Below are 25,113 nucleotides of genomic sequence, written 5' to 3' on the forward strand. Positions count from 1 at the left end.
AGTACCAGTATCTTACTGCTTATAGTAAAAGAAAACATTAAAATTCAGAGCAAGTCCAGGAAAGTGATTCTTATCCCATCTTGCAAACAAGGGCAAAGGAAAATCCTTGCCAAGCTTTCACAATTCCTAAGGCTTAAGCAGAAAAGGGGGAGGAGGGGAAGGAGCTAGATGGTTACCTGGGAAAAGAAGGCAGTTGGCTTCTAGAGCAATCATCAAAAGTATGGGATTAAATATATGAACAGTATGTGGCAAACAAATAGTGATTCAGTCTGCTTTCAGATCCTCCTGGCTGCATCAGCAATTTGGACACACAGCTTGATTTTCTATCTTTAGAAGTAATTTCTGTCAAGTTTGTTTGTTTATGCAGTTGATGAAGCAGTGTCTTAAAGTACCTTATGGTGTTTGTCCTGCTGCAAAGCCCTTTCAGAACTATCCTTAGAAACAGTTGTCCCAAATGGCACGTGGGATTTCCCTACAGTGCCACAGGAGTCTTAGACAATGGTGCTCACACTTCCTTGCCCCTCTTCAGGATAACTCAGATGGAACTTCTCTTCCACTCTGTTTGCTGTGTTTTGCTTTTAGTTCAGCTGCAGTTTTAATAATGTAGTTTATGCTTATTGCAACTTGTTGACACATTAGGAGGCCAGATGGGTGGGGAAAAAAAGACGAGGAAGCAGTGGCAGTCCAAACTGCTGGCAGTGTCCACTCCGTGTGTCAGGTATGAGTGAGCAGATGTCAGGCTGAGGTAAAGCTCCTCATGGCCTGCTGAGTGTGTAGGGAACCTTGGAAAAAGCTGAATTCTCTTCCTCCCCTCTGTTATTATCCATAAGGAAGGTTAAAGGCTGAAAAAAAGCATGGACATCTCCAATTCGCCTCCCCTTCGACCCCAGTTTTGTTTTCAGTGTTGCTGTGGCTCTTCATGGAGAACTGGAGACCACTGAGGTTTCTAGTTAAACCCCTCAAATTGTTCAAGAATGGCTGAAGGATGCCTTGTGATTTCTTAGAAGGAGTCTGAGTACTTGCTTTTACTGTTTTACTTGTATATTTGATCATCATTTAATGCCTTTTCTGACAGTTTGGATCTGTTAAAGTTACTTCTGCTAGACTGCTAATGGCAACACCATCTGTATTGTGTCCTGCTGGAGTTCTTTAATGGAAAGTAAGTGTATAACCCATCTCTGCTTGCCACTCCATGTTTAAACCTTTCCCCTGCTAGCCAGGAGGAGATTTGACTTGTCAGGAATTTTATTTATTTTTTTTTTTGTGCAGTGAGTATAACCCAGGTTGAGTAGTACCCAAATCCTCACATTGGCAAGGAAATATATTAATCACTTTAGTACCTGCAAAAATTATAGAGCATGGCAATTTTTGTATATCCAGTTAAGGGCTAACATAGGGTTAAAAATTGACTTTTTTTTCAATAAAAAAATAAGTAAATGTGCATTCCCCCAAAAGTAGTTATAGGAACATCTCCAGGTGTTTGTTACACATGCAGTGAGTCCTTCAGCTGGCTGTGCCAGTTCCTATCCACAAACTTGCTTGTGCTTCTGGTACCCTCTAATTTATCCTATCAAACCAGTTTGTGGGGCTGCAAGTGAACTGGGTCATGTAATTGGGTTAATAATAATGGGTGGGGGGCACTGTGTGATTCTGGAGTTGTTATTAACTTGGATCTGTTCACTTGCCTGGTTCATCACACAGGCAGTGCAGGTTGAAACAGCTCCTTTGTGAAACTTTATCCTCTGGAAAAGCCTGGTGCCAGTGTAACACTCTTAGGTGAGCTGAAACCAGGACACAGTGGTCTGAGGTTATTTTTTATAGAAACAGATATTACTCTCACCTAAGATTTGTGCTGAAAACCTTGATTAAAGACCAAGCATTCCCACCAGTTAACAGTTATCCTGGTCACAGAGACATTTTTATGAAGGATCATCTTTCCAGGGCGTACTGGGCTGAAGGTAACTTGGCTGGCTGTGTCTCCCTAAACTTTTATTTGTCTCTGCTGATGATGACTGGGTACCTTTTATTGTGGTGCTGAGTCAGATGATATTTGAACTTGATTGGATTGTTTTTTGCACCCAGTTTTGTTTCATTCAGTCACACAGTAAAACCTTGGAAACAAATGTCAGTGAAAGCATATGCTTGTTTTGCCCAATACATTATAGTTCAAATGATCAAGGGACTGGAGGTTTGGGAAGCTTCTGAGCTCAGAAGGGTTATTTGCTGTTACCAGAAGGGTTGTGTGTTGGTTGTGGCAATGCCTGGGCTGTGGAAAGTTATCACGAGGAAAACTCAGATAAGGTGATGGAGGAGAATCATATCTTGGCAAATTTTGGGCCAAATGCCTTCTGGCTGTGTCTGGTTTGTTGCTGGTGATCTGTTAAGGAGGCTGTGATGTTCATACCATGGTTATTAACACCTGAGAGGACGATGGGGTGAGAGCATTGCCAGAAATTGTCCTAGCAGTAGTGGAAGAAGGCACCTGAAACACAAAAAACCGGGGACTTCTTGTGAAGAAAGTGTGTTGTAGGGGAGTCCAGTGGTGGTCTGAGGTAGAGGCCACCAGTTCATTCTCAGTAAATCAAGAGGGATGCCATTAATCATGCCAAAATCCAGAGGAACATGGAAGATCACAGCAGAGAGAGCCTCTGACCTGCAGTGGTGGCAGGAGGAGGGTTGTGATTCTGCCACCTCTGCCCTCCCAGGCTGAGCAAACCCTGCAGGGGGATTTTGAGCAAGATGCACTGGAGCACCCAGGAAGGTGTCCTGTTGTTAAATGGAGGTAACTTGGGAGCAGTTAGCAATGCCAAAGATCTAGGGTTCACAGAGCCCGACAGCTGCTCCAAAAACTTCACTTGTGTGGCCTTGCTGCCAACTTAACTACATTTCGACCTGAAAACATTATTTGTACCTGACTTCAACATCCTAAGAGATTATTGGTAGGTTTAGAAATGGCAGGTTTAGCACTGTGCAGCTGAAGAAATGGGAGCAAAGTGGGTCAGTGTGGTGGGTGAGCCCTGGAGTTGGTGAATCCATTTGTGCAGAATGGCTTTTGAGAGGAACTCCTCACCACTCGAGAGCTCATCTGGATGGGCGAAGGTTATTGTGGCACTTAAAACAGTGCTGGATTCTAAGCATGCACTGCCAAGAAAAATATTTAATAACAGATTTAAAATTTCTGGCCTTCGTAAATCAGGGCCATTTTGGATTTGTCTACGAGACTCTTATTTGTGGAGGTGGAGTTTATTTAAGTGAATCTCCTGGTTGTCACCACTGGCTGTACTTTTATTTATATCTTCAGTTGCACTACCTTTGTTTATTCTAAACTAAACTGAAAGATGCACTCCAGGAGCACTCCAGCCACTAATAGCTATTCAATCCACAAGACAAGGCTAAGTAATACAGGGTACACAGCCCCATTTGAACAAAAAAATTAAAAAATTAAAGAACCTCCTCCTGGACAAAGTATCCTTAGACTGGTTGAAACTGGTTGTTTCATTCTTGAATCTGCCCTTACTGTGCTGCACCATCTGCTATTTTCAAAGTAGCTTTTGATTTTATTTTTTTTTTTAATTTAAGTCAAAACGAAGGTCGCACTAAAGAAATTCATAAGAAATTTGGGCTTCCTGTAATAAAACAAAAGGATTTCCTTTGAACTTAAGCTTTCACATATTTTTAGTATAAGGTTTTTCCCCATATGGAATCAATCTCATGTTCAGTATATGTAAAATGTCATCGTAGGAAAGTAATCTGAGAAACACTTAATTTCTTTTCATTCTGAGCATACACAATTCATTCAGTGTTTCTTTTTTCATCCTCACTCTCAATTCTATGTGTATATGTATTCTATACGTGTATTTTAAATGCACTGTGGCTGCCCTGCTGCATCTGTGTTGGAGAATTGTGATCTCTCAGTTCCTCTGGCATTACTTAACTCACTCTCATCTTGTTTTCTCCTCCTGCTTCCACTCTCTGCAGATCAGTAAACACCCTTTAAAATTCTTTTAAAATTTCAAAATTAAAATTTTGAAACCATTTTTTAATAAAAATTTTTTAAAATGTATGATCTTTATTAAAAAAACTAATTCTATATGTCTTTGTGAGTCATGTGGTTTATGGTTGACCTGTCCACTACCAATCAAGGTCTGCTAAGCTCCACTGAGTTGCTCAGTTGTCTTCTCATCCCATGTCAGCTTTCTCCTTTTTCAGTCAGTTTTTTCAGTTTATATGCTGAGTTTGCCTGAACTTTATGAAAATTCCAGCTTGAATATCGAAATGGATTTGGTGCATGTGCTGTGAATTCATTCGTATCCCATCTTTGGCCCCCAGAACAACTGGAGCTCATTCTTTCACGTTCTTCAGTTTTTCACATGTCATTAGTGGGCTTTCTGACAAGGTTTGGATTTAAAAGCTCTAAATTTTGAAGGTCTCCGAAGTCAAAACTTACTGGTGTGCAATTTAGAGAATTAACTGGGTGTGCTGTGTGTGGGAAGGGGAGGTTGTGAGCTGAATTTGTGTACCAGGATGGCTGTGATGGCTCTGGTATAAAATACAAATGATGTGAACTGGTGTTTTGGACTAGGGCATTTAAATAACCTGAATCCACATCAGTGATTCTTCACCCTGGTGGCTGCCAAGGCCTCTGTCCCCGCCGTGCTCTGCCTTAGGTGTGTCCCCCCTCAGGAGCTTATCGTGCACAGAGCTGGGCACAGCTTGGTGAGGTGGGATGTGTTTTAAAACATGAGCCTTCTGCTCAGGGCTGATACTGGCTGAGCTGCCACGGCACGGGGCAGTCGGGCAGACGTGTTAGTTCGCTGCGTGATCCGTGCTCAGGAGCGACACCAGAGCGATCGAGTCCTCAGCCGAGGTCAGCCCTGGTGCTATCAGGTGTGTTCAGAGCCAGAGAGTAACAAAACCAGCTCCTGAACCACAGCACTGGGGTTAAATTTAATCTCGTGTTTTGTTTATGGCTATTTATGTGAAAATTAGTGTTTTATAAAGTGAAAGTTCCTGCCTTTTCCCCCTTCCAACAGACTTCAGTTCACGTGTTTGTTTGTGTGGATTGTGTTGATTGTCCTGTCTGAAGCCGGAAAAACTGCTGCCAGCCATTTGGGTTGGGGTTTTAGGGATGCATTGGTTTTCTGTTCTTTTTTTGGTTCTCTTGGTCTTTTCAATTACACCAGTTTGGGGCACACAGACTTCAGCTTTGAATGAAGGAAGCAGACTGAGGCTCCAACTGAGCTCTCAATAGCCACACTTTACCCTGGAGTATTTGGGAAAGTGCTTTGCCACATCATTCAAGCTGAAAACCATGAATTAGTATTTCAAGGCAGTAACCCTGGCCTTGGAAAATTAATCAAAGAAAGTCTTTCCACTGGCTTTTAAGTGCTCAGGCATCGGTGTGGGTAAGTGCTTCTTCGTCAAGAGTGTGGCTGCCCTTCGCTTTTCCGTGCCCTGATTCTGTGCCACATCTCTTTCAGAGATGGGCAGGCCCCTCGTGGGGGTTCTGCACCCTTTTCTCATGCAGGATGTTCCCAGAAATGTAGGATCTGGGTGCACCGGAGCCTGGTTTTGTGTGGAACTTGCTGTCATCCAGCAGGTTGTGTTGGTTTTGTGCCATGTGGAAACAGTTTCCAAAGCTGGAGACAGCGTTGTGTGGTGGGGTTTGTGGTTTGGCCTTCACCAGTGCCACAGGTTTCATCTCCAGCTGTAGCACAGATTATGGACAATCCAGGTAATCTTAGTGACAGCTAAGAGTTGACTGGCACTTTAGAGACAGCAATTTAGCTGTCAGCACGACTTGTAATCACAGCACTGCTTGGTTTTCAGATTAGAGCAAATTCTTTAATGTGGCTGTACCTATTCTTGGAACCTTTTGGATAAAAGGTAATGTCAACACAAAGCTCAGTTTCACTGTAACTCAAACTGATGGATAGCAGCTGTTTCTGCTGATAGATAAATGTGATCCTCTTCAGAAAACGCTGTTGCTTCACTTGATGTGGGAAGTATTTAAGGAACCTCAGTTTAGAATCTAGAAGGCCTTGTTGCAACCTCTTACCATCATAAGATGTGCTTCTTCTGGAAGACTTCTCTCTCCATAAGGTCTTGTGTTTAGATAAATATTTTTTTTGTCCATCGTTTTCTTAGCTCACTAAATACCATTTTAGGGATTGTTTTTAGTAGTAGCTGGATTCAAGCCCCCTACATTCCACAGTGAACTCTAGCATTGCTTTTGGCTGAGTCACTGAACTGCTCTGCCTCCATGTCTCTGTAAAATGACTCTTGTCCATTACCTTGCAAGATTTTGCTGGAGGTGTCTTAATATTTTATAAAGACGTTCTTGCCCATCAGTTGAAAGTTGAAAAGTTGGTCTGTAAATGAACATGTGAATTATTTAGTATGATGAGATTGGCAGGCTTTGATTCTGACTAGTTCTTTACCCCTTCCACATAATGGATAAATGGATAAAAGTCATCATCTGACTTTTCTTTCCATCCCTGTCCTGCGTTGTTTTGCACCCCTGCTCTGCTCCCCACCCCCTCCAGTGTGGTGTGTCAGGGAATATAATGGATATAATAGTGCAGTGGTGACCTGATCATGCTAGAGAGCTTTGCCTTTGTTGATGGTACCAGCCTGTTCTGTAGCTGTGCTTTAACATGGTGTGCACTTTACAGGGCTGTAAATGGCTTGTAGCACATCTTGACCTCTCTGGTATAGGGAAGGCCCAGATCACGTTCTGACTCTGGCAGGAGGTGGACCCATCATCTTGTAAGTTAGGAGGACCTGCCATCTTTATTCATTCAAGGAAGTAGAATTTTTATCTTGATTGCTGTATTCTTTGGTGAGGTACATGCTAAGCAGTGAAGTGGGGTTCATTAACACATCTCTGGGGCTGGTGGAACAGACCTTTCCTGTTGAAAAGGTATTGCCTGTGTTGCAGCCACCCAGAGCCTTCTGGTTTTGTTTTTTCTCTTTATGAGTCAGTGGGCAGTGTCACTTAATATAATTGTGTAGACTGTGGTTTGCTGTTGTTTTGAAGGTTAGTTAACATGCAGTAGCTGGCAAATGGTAGGACTTGCTGATCTGGTCTAAAAATCACCTTGCCATATCAATATTGTTAAAAAGGGAATTTTACAGTGCTCCTTGCTGCTTGTAGTCTCTGTGATGGATCAGGCAATTCTTGTTAGCACCTGCATTCTGCCTGATCTCCCAAACTCTTGCAGGCTTTTTTAACTGTCTTTCTTGGAGTCTTTTTGGTCTTTGGGTCACGGTGTTCTTTTCTTCCTGCTCTCTGTTAATATGAGAGAGAGAGACTGTGATTCATTTTTTTCTATATCTTTTTTTTTTCCCTCTCCTTTGGATTCTTGCCACATACAAGTCTTGCTGTGAGGATTTGGTCTGAGCTTTGTCTCTTTTACAGTTGCAAGTACTCTATTGAAAAACATGGAATAGCTTCTGAGCCAGAGCTACAGCCAGGCCTGCCAAGGGTCCTGCACTCTCTGATTAGGATCATCTGCTGTGGCTGTGCAGGGGCCAAACTGAATCTGCTTGATCTGCTGGGAGCTGGGGTGAGAGGGAGGCCATGAACAGCATTCCCTCCCTGGCATGTGTGCAGTGGTGTGGGGCACTGCACCAGGGCCTTGTAGAGGATTCAGTGTAATACTGCAAAGATATGGGACCTGAACCCATCCAACCCTTACTTTAGGAAGTTTGTGCTCCATGGGATGAAGTGGTTTTATTCTCTGTACATGCACTGATTCTGTAGTGCAGGGTTTGGCCTTCTACCAAATTCAGAGTTATTTTGCTGCCTTATAGGAGAAATAGAAGCTGTTACAAGAAAGAGAAGTTCGGGATGTTACTAGCTAGGGCTTCCTCATCCTGGTGTCCCTGGGTAAGTGGGTTTTAGGGGCTTGCTTTTTTTTTTTTTTTTATCCTTGACATGTTCTGGGCACATGTCCAAGCCCTTGAAGTTCTGCCAGGAAGATGCTGTAATGTGTTAAGCATGCTGTTCCCTGGTCCTATTCCTGTCCTGCAGCTGGTGTTGTGACTGTACCTAGACAGTTGTTCCATGCCAGGACCATCCCTCCCCTATTCCTACCACACCAAATCTATAACATAGGTTGCTGTGGCCACTGAGCAGCTGTTTTTGTAGTCTCATTATGGAAACAGAAAGATGTATTGCAACACTAATAGTTGATTTGATTCTGAAGCATAGTTGTATAAAGAAAAACCAGGCAACCTCCTTGCTCTAACCCAAACATCTGATGCATCTGCAGCTTCATATGGTTTGCCATTAAAACTGAAGGACAGCTGAGATGCTGCAGCACCCCAGAAGCTTCTTGAGGCAGCAGCATTCTCATCACCAGGCATTTGGCTTCTGAGGCTGTGGGAGCACCAGGTCTTGCTCAGCCTTCCCTTCACTGGGGCAAAGGCCTGCATTGACTGTGCTGGGCTAATGTTCACCAGAGGCACATCCACTTGTAGAGCCAAATCCATTGGAAGCTGGTAGAGCAGTCAACAGGGTGGTTCTACTTCTACTGTGGCAATGGCTTCTGCCCCATAGTTATTTTTGTCCTGTCCCTGCCTGGGACTGCTCAGCCCAGGACACTGTAAAAGCAACATCCTATTTCTCCCTGCACCATGTTCCATCTGTTCAGCCTCTGTTTAACATACCTTCCCCTCCACTGACATCATGCTCTGCTGCTGCCAAAGACCCATAGCTGGCTGAGCAACAGCAGCCTGCAGAGCACAGTGCATGGAAAAGGCCCTGCCTCCAACTGGAACGTGGTCCAGCAGTGATTCTGCTGCTGCCTCCACCCTCCACGTCCCATTCCCCAAGCACTGGACAAGCAAAGTTTCTACATCTGTTTCTGCTGGACTTCGGATTCAATAAATCTTATTAAAATTATTTTGTTTGGTTTATTTCAGTGTGTTGACACAAGTTCTTGTCCTTTTGCAGCCAGTGTTTGCACATCACTTGCCCTGGCATGGGCAGCTGTGGGAAGCTAGGATCGCTGGCCAGAGGAGTGGGAAGAGGAATGGCACAGGCAAAATACTGGACAGGAATAGAGAGGGGAGAAAAATGAAAAGTGTTTCAAAGTATGAAAGAGAGGAAGCAGGTACAAGTAAAATTTGGAAAGCCTAGAACAGTCACTGGGGTCAGTCCTGAAGAACAAGCCTCCAGCCTCTCATATTACTCGGGATACAACAGACACAAACCATATTAATAAATTTTCAGATTCTTTCTGAGGAACATCCATCTACTTTTCATGTGGAATCCATATGAATTTTCCAAATGCATCCTTCACCATTCCTTACTGCCCCAGATGTCCCAGGTTTCCCTGATGGCAGGCCCTGGGCTGAGCTGCAGTAGAACGTGTTTCTCCTCTGGGATGTGCATGGGCAGGGAATGGTCCATGTGTCAGTGATGAAGTTCATCTGTCTGCCATCATCTTTAGCCCAACAAGTACAGAGCTGGAAGAGTCTGACATGTCAGGCTATAACTTACTGGAAAAGTATATTTTCCATGATCTCTGGGCCTTGCATGTCGTCAGAGGGGAGCTCAGTACAGCTCCCTGTGTGTTCTGCCTTCCCTGTTCTCCTGTGCCCAAGGGCAAGTCTGACACACTTGAACCTTGTTGCACAGGGGAATGTCATCACTTGGCTTCCTTCTCCAGACTGCGAACAAAGCATCAGGCCAGGAAGGGCACAGTGAAAATACTGCTCTTGGTAACTTCCATCCTGCCTTGCCTGCCATCCATCCATCCTCTGTGTGATGCTCCACGCTTCCGAGGTTGAGCAGCACATCCAGGTCCTGGTTTTCTCAGATGTGTGATGTACCCATGATGCCAGTTTTGTCCAGTGCCTACCAGCAGTTCTGTGTATGCTGCTGGCACTCTTGGAGCAGAAACCTAAATCACCACATTATTTCCGCGGTGCTGAGAGGTAAATGGTGTCCCAGCCCAAGAGAACCACTTCCCACTCACTGCTTTATGAGGCAGTGCCTGATCTCAGGTAGAGAAATCAAGATCTGCCCAAAAAGTCAAGTGTAAAGCAAGGCTGACATTGAATGGGCAAGTTGGGATTGAGCAGGAAGGGATGTAGGACAGTCAGGGGTGCATGTAACTCCAGTGCTTGCCTAAGAGTGACCATTTATCAGTTGATCCTGTAACTGTGTCCTGAAGTAACTCAAGTCTTTTCTGCCATGTGTCTGACATTGCGTAATTCTGACCTGTTTATCAAGCAGCAGCAATGGAACTTGCTGTTCATTTTTTTCACTGTGTTTTGGGATCAAGGTAGTCTGCCAAGAAGATCAACATATCAGCTTTTTCTTGTTAGCAGGCCAAACAGAACTTAGTTGGGTGCTGAACATACAAAAATGTCCTCCCAAGCCCTACCCATGGTTTCTGTTTTTATTTCTTTCCATTTGCTGCCTGCACAGTCTGAGCTATTCTGCATCTTGTTAGTAAATATGTAAATATGTTTTGGGTTTGGGGGTTGAAGGGTTCAGTTCAAAGGGGTGTAATTTTAACCTCTTTTTGCTCACTAGCTGCTGAGGTCCTACCTGTAGAGTGGTTCTGATTGGCGTGTTCAAAGTATCCTTGTCTTCAAAATGAACTGTAGTGAGAACAGTCTTAGGAGTCAGGATGCTGAGGTTCTACACTGACCACTGCCATGGGCCAGGTGGCCACATCCTTTCTGTTCTCTGCCTGTCTCCCCTCTTTAAAATGATTTTGTGCTTTTGAAGAGAGGATGGGGAAGGGAAAGGAAGGAAGGAGAGAACTGTGTTAACTGGATCCTCCAGCCCCTCTGACTTACTTGATTTCAGTCTATAGACTGTGGTCTGTCTGTAGTCCCCAACCTGTGCTTTATAACAAAACACATTCTCCAGTTTTGTCCAGATTTCTGAAGTTTTGTGAGGAATCTGCACTTGCATTTGAGAATTTTTAGACTTGGCCAGCTGCATGTAGGTGTGAAGTGTCCTTTGCTCTAGACATCAGCTACCACCAAGAGACTGAAACAGGATGTTATTTAAACCCTGCAGCCTTGTTGGGACGAGTTACTGGTCAGGAACTGTTCATGCATGGGTTCTCCCAGGGTTTGGTACCCTGCTATCCCAGGATGGGCTGCTCTAGCTGTTGAGGATTGTGAGCCACTGAGGGTGGTGAGAGGTGCTGGGGAGGAGCTGTGGGAGGGAGCTGAGGCACCGGTGGAGAGATGGCACACGGGAATCTGTGCGGAGGGGAGCGTTGTCACAAGAGCAGTGATGCACTTTGAGTGACCACAATGGCTTCATGCAGGCATCAGTTCAGTGATAAAAAAGACAGTAAAGGGGAAAATGCTAGGATTAACTTGCAGAGGGCTAGGGAACAGTGCAGAGAACAACTACAGCCTGTTTCCCTTCTCCATGGGGCACCTTCATCTCTATTCTCACAAGTGACACTAAATCCAGAAAAGATTTAGATGATGATGGTCAGAAAAGCAGGGAATAGCTAAATAAGCCAGGAGTCATACACCTGGAAAAGGGACTATTATGGGGGATTTTGTGAAGTCTATATAATGATGTATGTTCTGGAGAGATGGAATCCACAGTTTTCCATCTTCTCCAGTGCAAGAACTACAGAGTATCCAATACAAGTGGTAGAAGGCATATTTTCATGCTGTTTAAAGGCACACTGTCAGACTCCTTGTTGCAGGATATAGTGGATGGTATGAGTGTTTATATGTGCTTAATGGAGGACTGAACAATTTAAAGGAAACAAAATCCTGTCAGGAGTATTGAGTGAGCAGAACCTCCATCTGGCTCAGTCTATGTGCTGTGGTGGTTGGAGAGGAGTAACTCTGTTCAGTCAGAGCATGATACCTGCTCATCCTGTGCCTCTGCTGTCTCACTTCTTCAGGAGCATCCTTGTCCAGGTTGACCCCATATCCCACATGGCCAGCTTTTTTTAAGAGCACATGGATATCATCCAGGTCACAGCGGTGGCTTCTGGAAGTACTTGAGTACAAATTGAGTACTTGAGTACAGAGGTTAAAACGCCCGGAGAATTTGCAGATGCAGGTGTGGGGAAGGCATTCAGGAAGTCTGATTCAGTCCTTATTAAAGCACTGCTGGACTTCGCACAGGAAGGACTTGTTGAGTCACTGGAGGCATGAATAGTGTCGTGGGAGTCACAGAAGAGGTTGCAATATCCCGGACCCATTACTAGGTGGCGATAGCAAATTGTTATTGATGCAGTAAAGGCCCAAGTTTTCGGCAAGTGTTTTGTGTTTGGAGTGAAGTTGGAGGCTGTTTTCAAAATAGCTGTGATGAGTTACTCCCCATTCTGCTGCTAATTCAAGATAATGCCAAACACTTCTGACAGGAATACACTATTTAAATCAACAGGCCCAGATAACTTTGACCTAGAAGTACTAGAAGTGCTGAGTGTTATTTTTAAGTCAGATTATTAGGAAATTTCAGAAGATTGGCTGAATGACCTGTACGCCACTGCCTTCATGTTTATTCTAGGCTGAATTTTAGAAATAGAGATACATGATTTGATTAATAAATAACTTAATGATAGGCATATAATAATTGCCACTCAGCTTATGTTTACAGTGAGTACAGTAAGTTCTCTCAAACATCTCTGGCTTGCTTTTTTATGATGACCATGGTGATTTGATAAGGCTGACAGTCAGGATTTAAAGCCTGTCTACATTCAGTGCTACACAACATTTGAGTTGAAAACAGTGAACTCTGTATGTCCTTAGCAAAGTGCTGGATGAGCGGATTTCCTTAACTAAGACTCAAAACAAGCTTTTTCCAGGCACTGTTGGAGTACATATCACATTTGTCACTGTCCTCAAGGCCTTTATTCAGTCACTTCTCACTGGAGTTCATCACCACCTTTGGTGCTGCAGGAAGAACCGATACCATGAGGCACAAGTCTTACAGGAGCACAAGGAGGGTTTTTTTAGTAGGAACAGTTGTGACCTGTAGGTAATTAATCCTTTTTTCTTCCCCCTTACACTACAGACCCAGTAGTGTCTGCATTGGCACAAGTATTTTGTGATTGTCCTCGCAGTTGGACACACTGTCATGTTTCTCACAGGAGCCTTACCCAGCACATGATGTTTAAGCACTTCACTGCTTGGATGTAACTGATGACAAGTTCTTGTTAAATGCTTTGTAATGCCAGGAATGTTTTGTATGCAGAAGAGCTAGAAGTCTGTGTTTGGATTGTATTATAAGTAGCTTAGCGGATAAATTGATTTATCGTCTGAAGTTACCAACAGCTTCATTAGAGAAGTTCTGAATTGACACTCATGTAACAGGTCTGGTTTTGGGGAGACTAAAATGATCTATTCAGTGATGGCAGTGGAGAAAATAAGAGGGATAGTGGAAAGGAGCCAGAGTGTTAAAAACTCAGTATTTCAATGATATTTTTACTGGCTGGAATCTTAGCAGTGCAAGTTTGACAACAGACTCCCAGAGCCCCTATCTCTCCCTCCTTTGTTTTGGCAAGTTGATTTGGCATGGGTTTTGTGCTTGCCGAGGGTGCTGGCTGTGCTGTTGTCCCTGCCTCTCATGAAAATATGAAACAGGACTGGTGCTACTGTCAACAGCTTGTTTGGAGCTGGTCCGAGGGAAGACAGAGCTGACTCTTGTGACATCTCAGTCTGTTCCTTTGGATGTGTGGGATTTATGAGAGGAAATTATTCACTATTTCTGGACTAGGAGTTGCTAGGAGTCCTTCACGCCTTTCACTCCGAAACTTTGCTCTGATGTCCAAAATCTTGGACCGTGGCATGTTTCAGTCTTGCTCCATTCCCTGTGTTTCCCACTGGTGTTCATTTGGAGTGGTGCAATGAACGGGGGGCCTTAGGCATGCACTGAGTGTTTTGTGCTTTTCTTAGAAACCCTGAGCATGTGGCTGCTCCAGCATGTGAAAGCATTTGGTGTTTTAAGCTGTCTGCAGGGTGGGAAATATTGTTGCCCAAAGGGAACACAGCAACCCTTATCAACTGTTAGAAGGGAAGTGTGGATTTGAGAGTGCAAAAATTGCCTCCATCCATTTGTTGTGCCTGTGACAGCACTTACAGACAAAGCTGCAACAGGTTGAGAATTATTTGATACGCTTTTGCTGGGAGATTGTGCTTTTGGGAACCACAAATGTTTTACAAAAGGGAGTTTGTTTCACTTCAGGCAAGATAAAAGAGAAACAGGGGTTTAATGATTTTTAAAACAAAAAAGAATCTGTCAGAATGACTGTTGACACTTTATTATTTTTATTATTTCTCATTAGGCATAAATGAGTTTGAAACCCAAATAAGGTGCTATGACTAAAGACCATTAATTCCTTTTCAGTTGCTGGTATGTGAAGGTTATTATTGGAATGAATCAGGAACGGGAATCAAATTTTGAATCTCCAACAGGAAATTACGTCCCGAGAGCTGTAGTTGCATGTCCTTGTGCTGAACTGGCTTCACTGCTGTCCTGTTGTTTTGTCTTGTCTTTTGCAGGATGGGATAAACATTCTTATGGGTACCACGGTGACGATGGGCACTCCTTCTGTTCCTCGGGGACGGGGCAGCCCTACGGCCCCACGTTCACCACTGGAGACGTGATCGGCTGCTGTGTCAACCTCATCAACAATACCTGCTTCTACACGAAAAATGGCCACAGTTTAGGTAAGTCAGGGAAGGTGTTTTCAGGAGAGGGATGCTCCAGCCCTGCCCTCACTGCTGTTTAGTACTTCCCTGTGTTGTAACTCCTGGCCCGTGCCTGTGAGTGAGGTTTAAGAAATGGAAGAGAAAAGAGCACTCAGCAGCAATCAGCAGTTGTGAGTTGGCTCCAAGACAGAAATACTTCCAGCAGGTAAAAAGGTTTCCATGCTGCTCAATTTGTTCAGGTAGGTTAGGATTGCCTGGCTGGGCAACAGGAAAATAAAGAAGTGGGAAGTTAAATTAGCATGTTGTTCAGTTACCTGCAAAGCCACTGTCCTGGTGTCTTCATTTTTAAAGGGACTTGTCCATCTGAAAGCCTTAACACATTAGTCTGAGCATTCCCGAAGCTAAATATTAATTCAGCATAAGAAGTCTTATTTAAGCACTGGCCATTACTTTGGTTCATTCCACAGTTGTTTCACTTATTGTCCTAAAGTTAAGGACTTCAAAATTATGCCCAAATGAATATCTCACAGATGTTTTCCAGACATCTGTCATACCTGATTTCTTTAAAATAGAAACTTTTAGCCATTTTCCCCTAAAATGCCTTTCTCTTGGATGACATGTTCTCCACCCCAGAAAAATTCTTGTCATGCAGAAAGTTTTTATAAGTTCATCTTGCCTTTTGTGCTGGGATTCATTTGGTTTGGCAGGGAGGGACAAGCACTCCTTTCCTTTGCTTCTCCTTGCTGCGTCAATTCAAGATGAAGAAGCTGGTAGAAGAATACCCTGCTCAAAACACTTAACAGAACAAAGTTGTTTTGAGTTACTGGCTGGGCTAAAGGAGGGAGTGGGATTGGAGTTCAGTGTGTGCCTGGAGAGGGCATAATTTCTGGTGAGCTCTTGGGAAAAGGACTGAGCTCCCTGGGATTAGAGAGTGATGGACATACTGGACAGAGTCCAGCAAAGGGCTGCCTAGATGATGAAGGGATTAGAGCATCTGTCCTGGGAGGAAAGGCTGAGAGAGCTGGGGCTGTTCAGGCTGCCCATGTCAGTCCAGTACTGGTAAGACAAGTAGAGGCTTGAGAGCAACAGCTGATGGTGTAGAGCATGAGCTGTTGCTTAGGAATGACACAAGTTCATACGACAGTGACTGAGGTGATGAAATAGTTAGAAATATTTCACAAAATCTCTCCATTTAGTTGCTGTCCTTGATTTTTAGCATATATTTACACAGAAGCCCTGTAGTGGTTTGTGCTGTGCCCCTGTGGATGTTTTGTGTTGTTGGACTGGGTGGTTTTCCAGCTTCACTGTTTTTCAGCCTGACAGTGTCGTTACTTTTCACGACAATGGAAGTGCAAGAGTCAGGAGCAGGCCGGGTCTTCTATTTAATGAATATGAATTTGTTAATTTGAAATTTAATTTATTTTTAATGATCGGGAATCTGCACGGTATAAGCTGTGTCAGTTGGAAAGTCATTGCTTGCTCCTTCTCCGTTCCGTTCCCAGGACCATGTTGTGCCTGAGTGTCTGAGCAGATGTAGCTGAACACAGAGCCCAGTTCAGTAATTCTGTGTTGCCTTTCATCATTGCCACCCTGTGATTCTTTGCCTTGTGTCCTGCTCAGAGATCTGGTTTGTTTGGGACACCATGAGTGCTTTGCAGCAGTGAAGTGATCTAGTCTTCCCTTCTTAAATTTTAGTGCTCCTTTCCCTTCAAAGATGGGGCTTTTTTGGATGGAAAGCTTGTGTTTTTCTAATCTGCCATTGAATGACTCCTTGAGGAACAGCCTATCCCAGCGGTGAACAATGCCAGAGGGAAGAAAGAGGAAAGGAAGGGAACTGTGCTTGCAGAACAGCATCAGATATCAGCACTGCTGTGCCCTGGGTGTCCTCTTGGGCTCTTCGGATATACAGTGCAAGACATGACCTGTCTGAGAAAATGCCAGGTAGAAGACTCAGCTGAGCATTCACAACTGGCTCCTGTGTGTACCAGCTTCTCTTTGAGCTGTGGTAACATAATGGTTGTACTGAGAGAGGAGAGACGGTGTGGTTAGAGGAGACAGGGATGGAAGTGCCACAGAGCAGCAGACCTCAGTCCTTGCTGGGTGACCCCACAAGAGCTGCAGGAACATTTTACTGCCTTTTTTACAAAAGCAGAATGAAAACCTCATCCAGGAAGACTATTGTTAAGGGCCAGTAGTGTCTGTTTGTGTCACTGGAAAAGAAACACAGCGTCCAAGTGCTTCCTGTGGATTGCTGAGGAGAGGAGCCCTTGGCCACAGATGGCAGTCACCTGGCTGTTACACAGCTCCTGGTGGGCTCAGGAGGACACATGTGAGGGAGGAGGTGAGGCAGGTGTCAGCAGAGGAGCTGAGGCCAAATGGAGGCAGAGGCAATTTATCTGGAAGTCAGAATGCTTTCTTCACTGATGGAAGCATCTCCTTGAAGATCTTGAACTTTTCATGATATTTGGTGCTAACTGGAGAATCTCATTTCGGTGTTGTGTAAACCCAGGGTTTACCAGGAAGGGGTTGAATGTGTTTTTTCCTGATGTTCCCTGACATAAAGCCCCTGTAGCTGTCTACATCTCCTCTTAGGAGATGAGGTCATTGTGTAATCCTGCTGCAGATACTAAAAATATTCATGAGACTAATGAGCCCCTTTGTGAGGCCAGTTAGCTTGAGAGTAGGGTTTCAGAGTTTGAATTTGTCTTGCTTTTAATGGAATTACTGTAGCTTTGTCTTTCCACTTCTCTCTTTACCATTTCAGTCCTCTCCTTTTCATCTGTTAATTAGACACCCCCCTTTTGTTTTCCTTGCAATTTCTTCTGTTGCTTAACTTTTATCTCCCATTGTCTCCATACTTTTTCATTTAATCAGATCCATCAGGAGCACTGTATAAGAACTGTTTTCTTGGCCATCACAAATTCTGGATGTTCTGGTTGGAGCTAAGTCTTGAACTTTGTTTGGAGACGTCACATGAAAACTGTTTGACATCGTATGTAGTCTTAATTCTCTGTTCTGGAAAATGTCTTGAATGTCTTCTGGCTGCTGATGAAACGCTTTTGACAGGTTCTGAGCAGAGTCCTGGCAGTAAAAGTACAATGAGATGTGGCTAGAAGTGTGGTGAGGGTGAATTAGGAGAGAAGGAGGGAGAAATGTTGGGGCTCCAGCCATTAAGCAGGAAGTCTTGGCCCAGGACATAAGGAGAGGATGTGACTGCTACAGGTCTCTGGGTTTAAGTGGATGAGTTTACTCGGGGACTAATGTAGGAGTGTCTCAGATCTCAGACTTTGACAGCAGACCAAGGTAAATGGAGCAGCAGGGCTATAAAAAGAGCACGCAACCCTCTGAAGTCTTGGCATAGAAAACTTCCTGTAGCTTGAGTTCTAGTGCAGGCTCTTGGAAAGACTGAGTTAACCTGTAAAGTAAAATATCCATTCTGCAGCCAGTTTAGAGACTGAGGGAAACATTAGGGATAATGAAGAACTCTGTTGTCATAGAGATCCACAGGTGTCAGTCCCGGGTTTAGTAGGTTTGTCCCCAAAACTTCAAATGAAGTTTGCAGAGAGCAAGAGCATTGAGTTGTTTAAAATAACACTTCAGATTAATCAAATTTAAAATCACAGAATCCTGGAATGGTTTGGGTTGGAAGGGACCTTAAAGGTCATCTCATTCCAACTACTCTGCTATGGGCAGGAACACCTTCCACTGGATCAGGTTGCTCATAGCTGGATGTGTTGGTGCTTATTGCAATCCATCAGCACTGCTTTAAGGATTCTCTGCATTGAGGTTGCCTGAACAGATGCTGGAGGAGTATCCTGACATGCAGGCAGGGGAGTACCATGTCTCCACACCGAAATGCATGTTGTCTTGTGCAAATTGAATTCTGAAATGTCTTGTGAGGACAGTGGCCAACTGTGAGGCAGACAGGATGTTTGTTACTGGGTGGAGAGTAGAGACGGGCCAGGAGGTCCCCATTGTGTGCATGGGGACGTACATAAGTGTGTTTTAGTCATGGAAATCTGGAAGTCCTTTGATTAGATGGCAGGTGAAGGTGTTGATCTCCTTGTGCCCCCTTCATTTAATGCCTTTATATCACTGCCTTGATGATCATGTTAACATTGTGGACTTAGAGGAGAGGCTCTTCACAGCTTTGCTCTTGCCTCCTGACCTCTTGAGTTGTCCGGTTCTTAATGTCCTTAAATTTATGAAGGTTGATGTTTTAAATTGGATGCAGAGTTTGGAGATGCTGCAGAGAGAGGATGCAGTTTCACATTTAGCTGCCTAGCTGTGATTGTTTCACTGTGTGCTGTTGAGTTTGCTGGGTGCAGGTGTGGAGCAGTGCAGATGGAGGATGAACTCTAAGCAGACGTGTTTGTGCAACAGATCGAGTGCTGTGGCATAAAGCATTTTATTAGTCTTAGTTGTGTAACAAAAGGTGCAAAACATACGTTTGTCTTGTCATAAGGGCAATGTAATAAGTTTATTTATAGAATCACAGAGTAATTTTCGCTGGGAGGGATCCCTCAGGGTCATGCGTCCAACACCCTGCTGAAAGCAGGCCCAGCTAGATCGTGTTACTCAGAAACTCATCAAGCTTTTACTGTCTTCAAGAATGGAGATCACCCAGGGTTTTTTTTCTGGTCCCCTAATTCAGTGTTTGACCACATTCATACTGAATTTTTCTGATCAGACTTCCCCATGTTGCAGCTAGTCTTTGTTGCCTCCTGTCTCCTGCCACCAAGCATCTCTGAGAAAAGTCTTTTCTATACCCTTCCATAAGGTAGTTGTAGGCAGCAACAAGTGTCTGCCCTAATGTTTTTAAGAGTGAACAGTGGCTTTTCCCTTAGCCTCGCTTTGTCTTGCTGGCCTCTGCTGGACTCACTTCAGTCTCAGTGTGTCTTGTGTTGGAGAGCCCAGAAGTGGACATCATACCACAAATTAGACTCACAAGGGTTGGAAGAGAAGGGAGAAATCCCTTCCTTTAACCTATGCTTTTGCTAATACAACCCAGCTCTACTCTCACTAATACAGCTCAGGACGTAGTTGATCTCCCTCACTGCACAGACCCACCACTCTGCTCTCCTTGTTGCTCAGCAAGACCCTGAATCCTCTTCTGCTTTATCTCCAGTCAGACCCAGCCTGTCCTGTTTTCTGGGAATATTACAACCTGGTGGCAGGGCTCTTCAGTTGCTTTTGTTGAGCTCTGGGGGGTTTTGCTGGATCATTTCTCCAGCTGTAGCACTGTGCCCTGCAGGCTGTTGTCCACTCTGCTGTTTGGTGACAGCTGTGACCACACTCCATCCCATCATCGGGGTCATTGGTAAAGACATTAAACTGTATTGGCCCTGCCATCGATCCCTGAGGGACAACTCCTGGACTTTGAGCTGCTGATCACAGCCCTTCGATCCTGACAGTCCAGCCAATTTTCCACCCACCTTGTAGTCCACTCAAAACCCGTATCCTTGTCCATGTGCTGGAAGCAGTTCCAGCCATACAGCGGCACGAACCGGGCCACCTTTGGCTCCCAGTGATGCTGGGGGCAGAGGAGGACTCCAGGACAACAGGCTCAAGGAGATTGACCTCATTCTGGCATAAGGGTAGAAACAAGCTTTCATCCAGCTGAGCAAAACAACTGCAAAGTGGAAAAAAAAAAAAAGGTCTGAGTGAGGAACAATATTTGGGCAACGTGAGGAGGTGAGGGAAGTGTTTACTGAACACTGTCCTCAGCCAGCTGTTCAACATCACTTGTATGCACAAATTTTGGTTGGGTACAGAGAGGGCACTCAACAGACGAGGTCCAAACTGCCAGGATGTTCCTAAAAACCATATTGGCTGTCTGCCAGGATGTTAATTTAACTTTATTGGATGTTTATTTAGTAAAATATTTAGGATTTATTTCCGAGCGCTTGATTTTGGATCTGTGCTGTTTTGAATAGTAATTATTTGTTTCCTGTGTTGACTCCTAAAACTGGTTTAAATTACCATTTCAGGCTGATGGGTTTGCAGAGCTGTGCCTGGGGTAGCCTGACTGTGGCTGAGTGTTGTCTAGCCAAAACTGTTAGCCATCCTAAGCAATAGCAGCCTCAGCTTAGCTGCCTCTTTTCTGGCATACCAAGTGTTAATAAAAAGAGAAACCATAAACGTTTTTTCCCATTTCTTATACTTGGAAGTGTAGCAGCAGAGTCAAGGGTGCAGCTGTTCCTTGCACAGTGTTTCTCAGGTGCTCCTGGCTCCAGCTGCTGTTGCAGGGCTGTTCCCCTGCTGTGATGCAAAGTGTTGAATCTCTCTGGCTGGTGAGAAGAACTAGTTATGGCCTAAACCAAAGCACTGTTATACAAAAATTCTGTTTCTAAAGCCACAGCAAGTCTTGCAAACTAACTCCTTCAGAGTAACAGAGGGAGAAGCAAAGGAAAGAGGAACTGCATTTAGAAAATCAAATTTTTGGGAGAGATGTCGGAAACCCTGAACCTTTCTTCAGATGCAAAACTTTGCAGTGGAGGGGGCTGGGGAGGGAAGTTACTTCTAAATATGTCAGGTGGTGAAATACAAGGTCAAAGCTGGGATTTGCTGAAATACATTAATGTTTTGTAGCATGTTGAGGATGTAGGCAAGCAGGGAAAAAAATCCTTTGTCTTTTTAATTCTAATATTTTTCCCCCCACAGGTATAGCCTTTACAGACCTCCCTGTAAGTACACCTATTTTCAGTATTTTAACTAAGGATGCAAATAGAAGGGAGGGGGAAGAGTGTGGGGGTGTGATTTTTTTTCTGTTTGATACCCTGTTAAAGAAAAACAAAAACATGGTAACACACATTACTGAATGATGTAGATACTCCTTTTTCTGAAACTTCCTGATCCTGTGACTGGGTTTGTGGGCTACTCACATGCCTCCTCTCATCCCTCACCACCTCTAAGAATATGTTGCTTCTTCCCCTGGAATTAAAGCAAGGATTCAGACTTCTTTGCAGGTCACTGTCTTCCAAATGCAGCTTTGACTGTGAGGGGTATCTGTGCAAAGTTATAGAGTAGCCTCTCATATCTCATCATCTGAGAGCCCCAAAATACCTCATGTTATTTTTCTCAGCTTCTTCCTCTCTTGCCCAAGTTTTGCAGCCCCGGTGGAGTTCTGAGAACGGGACCAGGCTCAGCCTCCTGTGGTGTGTGCTCTCATTGCACAGGTTTTTCACAAGCCCATGATGAAGAACTGGCTCATGGAATTGCTGGAGGAATGTATTTGGGATCCATGTGGGGCTGACAGTTACTCCTGGGGTTCACCAGCCCTGCTACTGAGCTACTCCTGAGTGCAGTGGCACCCCCTGAGTTACTCCAGGCAGTGATGTCCAGTCGGGCCTTACAAAAGCACAACTTTCACAGTGGGTCATGAACAAGAAAAGGGTCCCTCTTTTTCAGACCCAAGTGTTCCTGGACAAGGAGGATTTGTTTAGGAGTAGCAGATAAAACCAGGTCAGGCATTCACCAATAGATCCACTGCATCCATCTCTCTCATACGTAGAGCTTCTTGTCCTTAAGGTTGCAGCCCTTTGTAGTTAATAACCCCAAATGAATTTCCTCTGAGGAATTCCTTAATTTCCCTAACTTCTTTAGGCCTCCAAAATGATCAGTTTTCTTGGCTGACCTCCCTGTTGTGTGAGAGGAGGCTTGCTTTGCTTTGTTCTGTACTTCCTGCAAAAAAATTTGTTTTGTTCCTCTGATTTTCGTATTGTGAGAAATAGTGGCCAGCAATCCCTGTTCACCTTCCCAGTGGGATTTAGGGCTTTACAGATCTCTCCCATATCCCAGCCACTGCCTGCACTGCCTGCAGTGATATTCCAGTTATTTGATTTGCCCTTTTCCCTTCAGCTGTCAATACAACTCTATTTTTTTTTGTTGTTTCTAAGCTCTTTGAACTTGATAATGTTGCAGTGTGTTCTAAACCAGAAGCTCTTTATGTGGCTTGTTTCACAGCAGTTTATTCACTTGGTCCAAGTACAGTTTATTGAAGTAGAAGAACATTTTGCCTGTCCATGAAGATTAACTTTTTGGAGTGAGGTCTTGTGACAACCTTGCATCCAGAGCAAGAAGAAGCTTCTGTGATATGACCCTTAGTTTTTGGTACTCTTTGCTTTCCCTCTGGCTGTAGATTACATTAGGAGTCACAGGGATACCATATTCCTTCTAATTTTTTCACCACTTTGTCTTCTCATTTGGCTGGACTGCTTCTCTTGTCAATCAGAAATAGCTGTCCAACACACATGCCACTGCTTTGTCATTTATAGCTCAAGTGTTGCTGCAGAGCTTCCCAGCACAGATTTTGCAGGCTGACATTCCCTGTCCTGCTTAGCTTAGCTTGCATCCTGTTACTGCAGGAGTGCAGGGTGAGCTGACATGTCCATTTAATGGGCACTTGTGGGCTGTTCATCCCAGTGTTGAGTCTCTGTTAGGAACAGGGGATGAGCCATTGGGGAAGCAGAGAGACTGAAGGGCTTCTGCAACAGGGAGGTCTCACAGTGCTGCTGAGATTGAATTCAAAACCCTTCTGAGCCCAGGGCATCTCCCTGTCCTGCTGTTCCCCGATCTGGCCAGATCATCCTTACAGGATCTGGGGCTCATTCATCTGTGTCCTGTGCAGAGGAGATGTTTTAGTGTGAAACTGGGAGAAGACCTGACCGGGTGGGTTTTGGGATCAGCTACTCAGATGCCTTACAGTGGAGTCTCCAGTGGTTAATTAGTGTCTCTGTGCCTTTTACCAGCCAGTTTGCTGAGCTGTTTTCCATGGAAATCCCCTTCTGGCTTTTACAGCAGCAGCTAATCCATAACACTGTTTTTCTGGGCCAGGAAGGAGAACAGCTGATGCCCTGTAGGCCTCCTGCTATTGAGAATTATCCTTCATGAGATAATTCCTCTTTAAAAAGAGGACGAGAGAAGCCTGTGTGGGTCATGTCACCCCTTAGCTGTGGATGTGAGCAAAGATGGGAGACTTTTGCTTCTATGTGGATTTTGGATGTCCCTCTCCATATACTAAATGGCTCTGCTGCTGTGCTGGCAGCTTCATCCTAGGGATACCTGCACCCAGCTTCATCATTCTCTTTTCCAATATCCTTCCCTTGGATTACTGCCTTCTTCCTTCACCCTTGCAGATACTGATGTATTCCATGTCCTCTTCTGGCCCTTTTTGCTCCCTTGATCCATGGATTCTTGGTTGTTCCAAACAGTTGAGGTTACCAGTGCCTTTCCTGAAGAAGAGGGTGCCAAACCCAAGACAAGCTTTTGTTTTATTTTAAGTATAATGACTATTGTCAGAGATTGTAGAAGTCTTGAGGTAACAGGGAATTTGAAGTTGATGTAATTTGCAAGTGGGATTTTTCCATTTATTACAGCACTGTGATCCAGGCTCAAACACAAAGCATCCATCATAGGAAAGAGGTGGAATGCAATCTGTGTTCTTCACCTTCTAAAGCTGCAGTCTAAAAATTTAACTGCAGACAGGAGTGGGAACAGAAAACTTAACTGAGTGACCCTTGAAGTGCTCTGGTTTGAGCAGCTCCACACAAATTTTTGACTGTGGATCTGATCCCCCAGAAGGGGCTGTGAGAGCTTTTCCTTGTGTTACAGCCCATGGGAAGCTGACAGGTTACACACATCAGTGAGAAGCTTGGCCAATAAGCCCCATTACTTCCATGCTTTTTGAGCTTAAATAACTTTTAGGGTTTGCATGTCAGTGAGATTGCAGAAGGAATTAAATTGACCCTTCAAAACAACACCAGTTTAGAAATCATTTCCTTGAAGTGCTTGTTCCAAAATTCCCCTTTCAGAGGCAACTGGTGAAGACAATATTTTGCAATATTTGCAGTATTAGGAAGCTAAAGTGGATCCTTTAAGTTGAAAACCAGCGTCAGACACAGCGAAACAGATTTGGTTCATCTTGTTTCGGTTTCCTCTAAAGGCTGTTTGCATTTGTACAAAAATACAACAGTGGGAAAAACCACATTTTGGCTTAGCACAAGCTGAAGTTAATACCAGAATAACTGCTTGAAATAGAAGTGAGTTCCCACAGAGGGAGTTTCCCCTTTTGTGCCAGTTTAAGCCAATGCTTAGGCCTAACTCTTCCTTATACAAGCCTGTATCAGGTCTGTCCTGCCTGGAGGTTTGCCAAAACAATAGGAAACGAAAAAAAGCAGAATGTGGAAGAGCCCAGGTTGGGATTGCAGGAGTGGAAAGGGAGAAGGGGGTCAAAAAACAGGTCAGGATCAGCAAGAGGGTTGTGAGCAACTGGCCACCAACACCAGGGGCAAGAGATGGTCCAGATGTCACAGGGAAGGTGTGCCTGAAGAACTTGGCAGGTCAGTGGTCTCTGGGACAAACTCTCCCTGTGTCTGGCAGGGTGCTGGAGATACATGTAGTTCCCAGCAGTTGCTAAACAGAGAGAACACATCCCATGTGTGAGAAATGGAATTTTAA

The 25,113-nt window shown here is 44.3% G+C and overlaps 1 protein-coding gene across 5 annotated transcripts in view; it reads left to right on the plus strand.

Moving 5' to 3' along the window:
* The window catches only part of RANBP10 (RAN binding protein 10), a 59,326-nt gene that overhangs the window by 22,314 nt on the left and 11,899 nt on the right, over window positions 1–25,113 (plus strand). For 4 of the 5 annotated variants that reach the window (XM_051801900.1, XM_051801899.1, XM_051801902.1 and 1 more), the window contains 2 exons: window positions 14,506–14,673; window positions 21,319–21,341. In XM_051801900.1, coding sequence (XP_051657860.1) covers window positions 14,506–14,673; window positions 21,319–21,341 — 191 coding nt within the window. Of the gene's footprint in view, window positions 1–12,673; window positions 12,983–14,505; window positions 14,674–21,318; window positions 21,342–25,113 lie in introns of those variants that run through there. The other variant, XM_051801903.1, reaches the window with a different exon arrangement.

The sequence above is a fragment of the Manacus candei genome, unplaced genomic scaffold, assembly GCF_025592945.1.
Source record: "Manacus candei isolate 608988 ecotype Guabito, Panama unplaced genomic scaffold, ASM2559294v1 h1tg000053l, whole genome shotgun sequence".
Lineage (NCBI taxonomy): Eukaryota > Metazoa > Chordata > Aves > Passeriformes > Pipridae > Manacus > Manacus candei.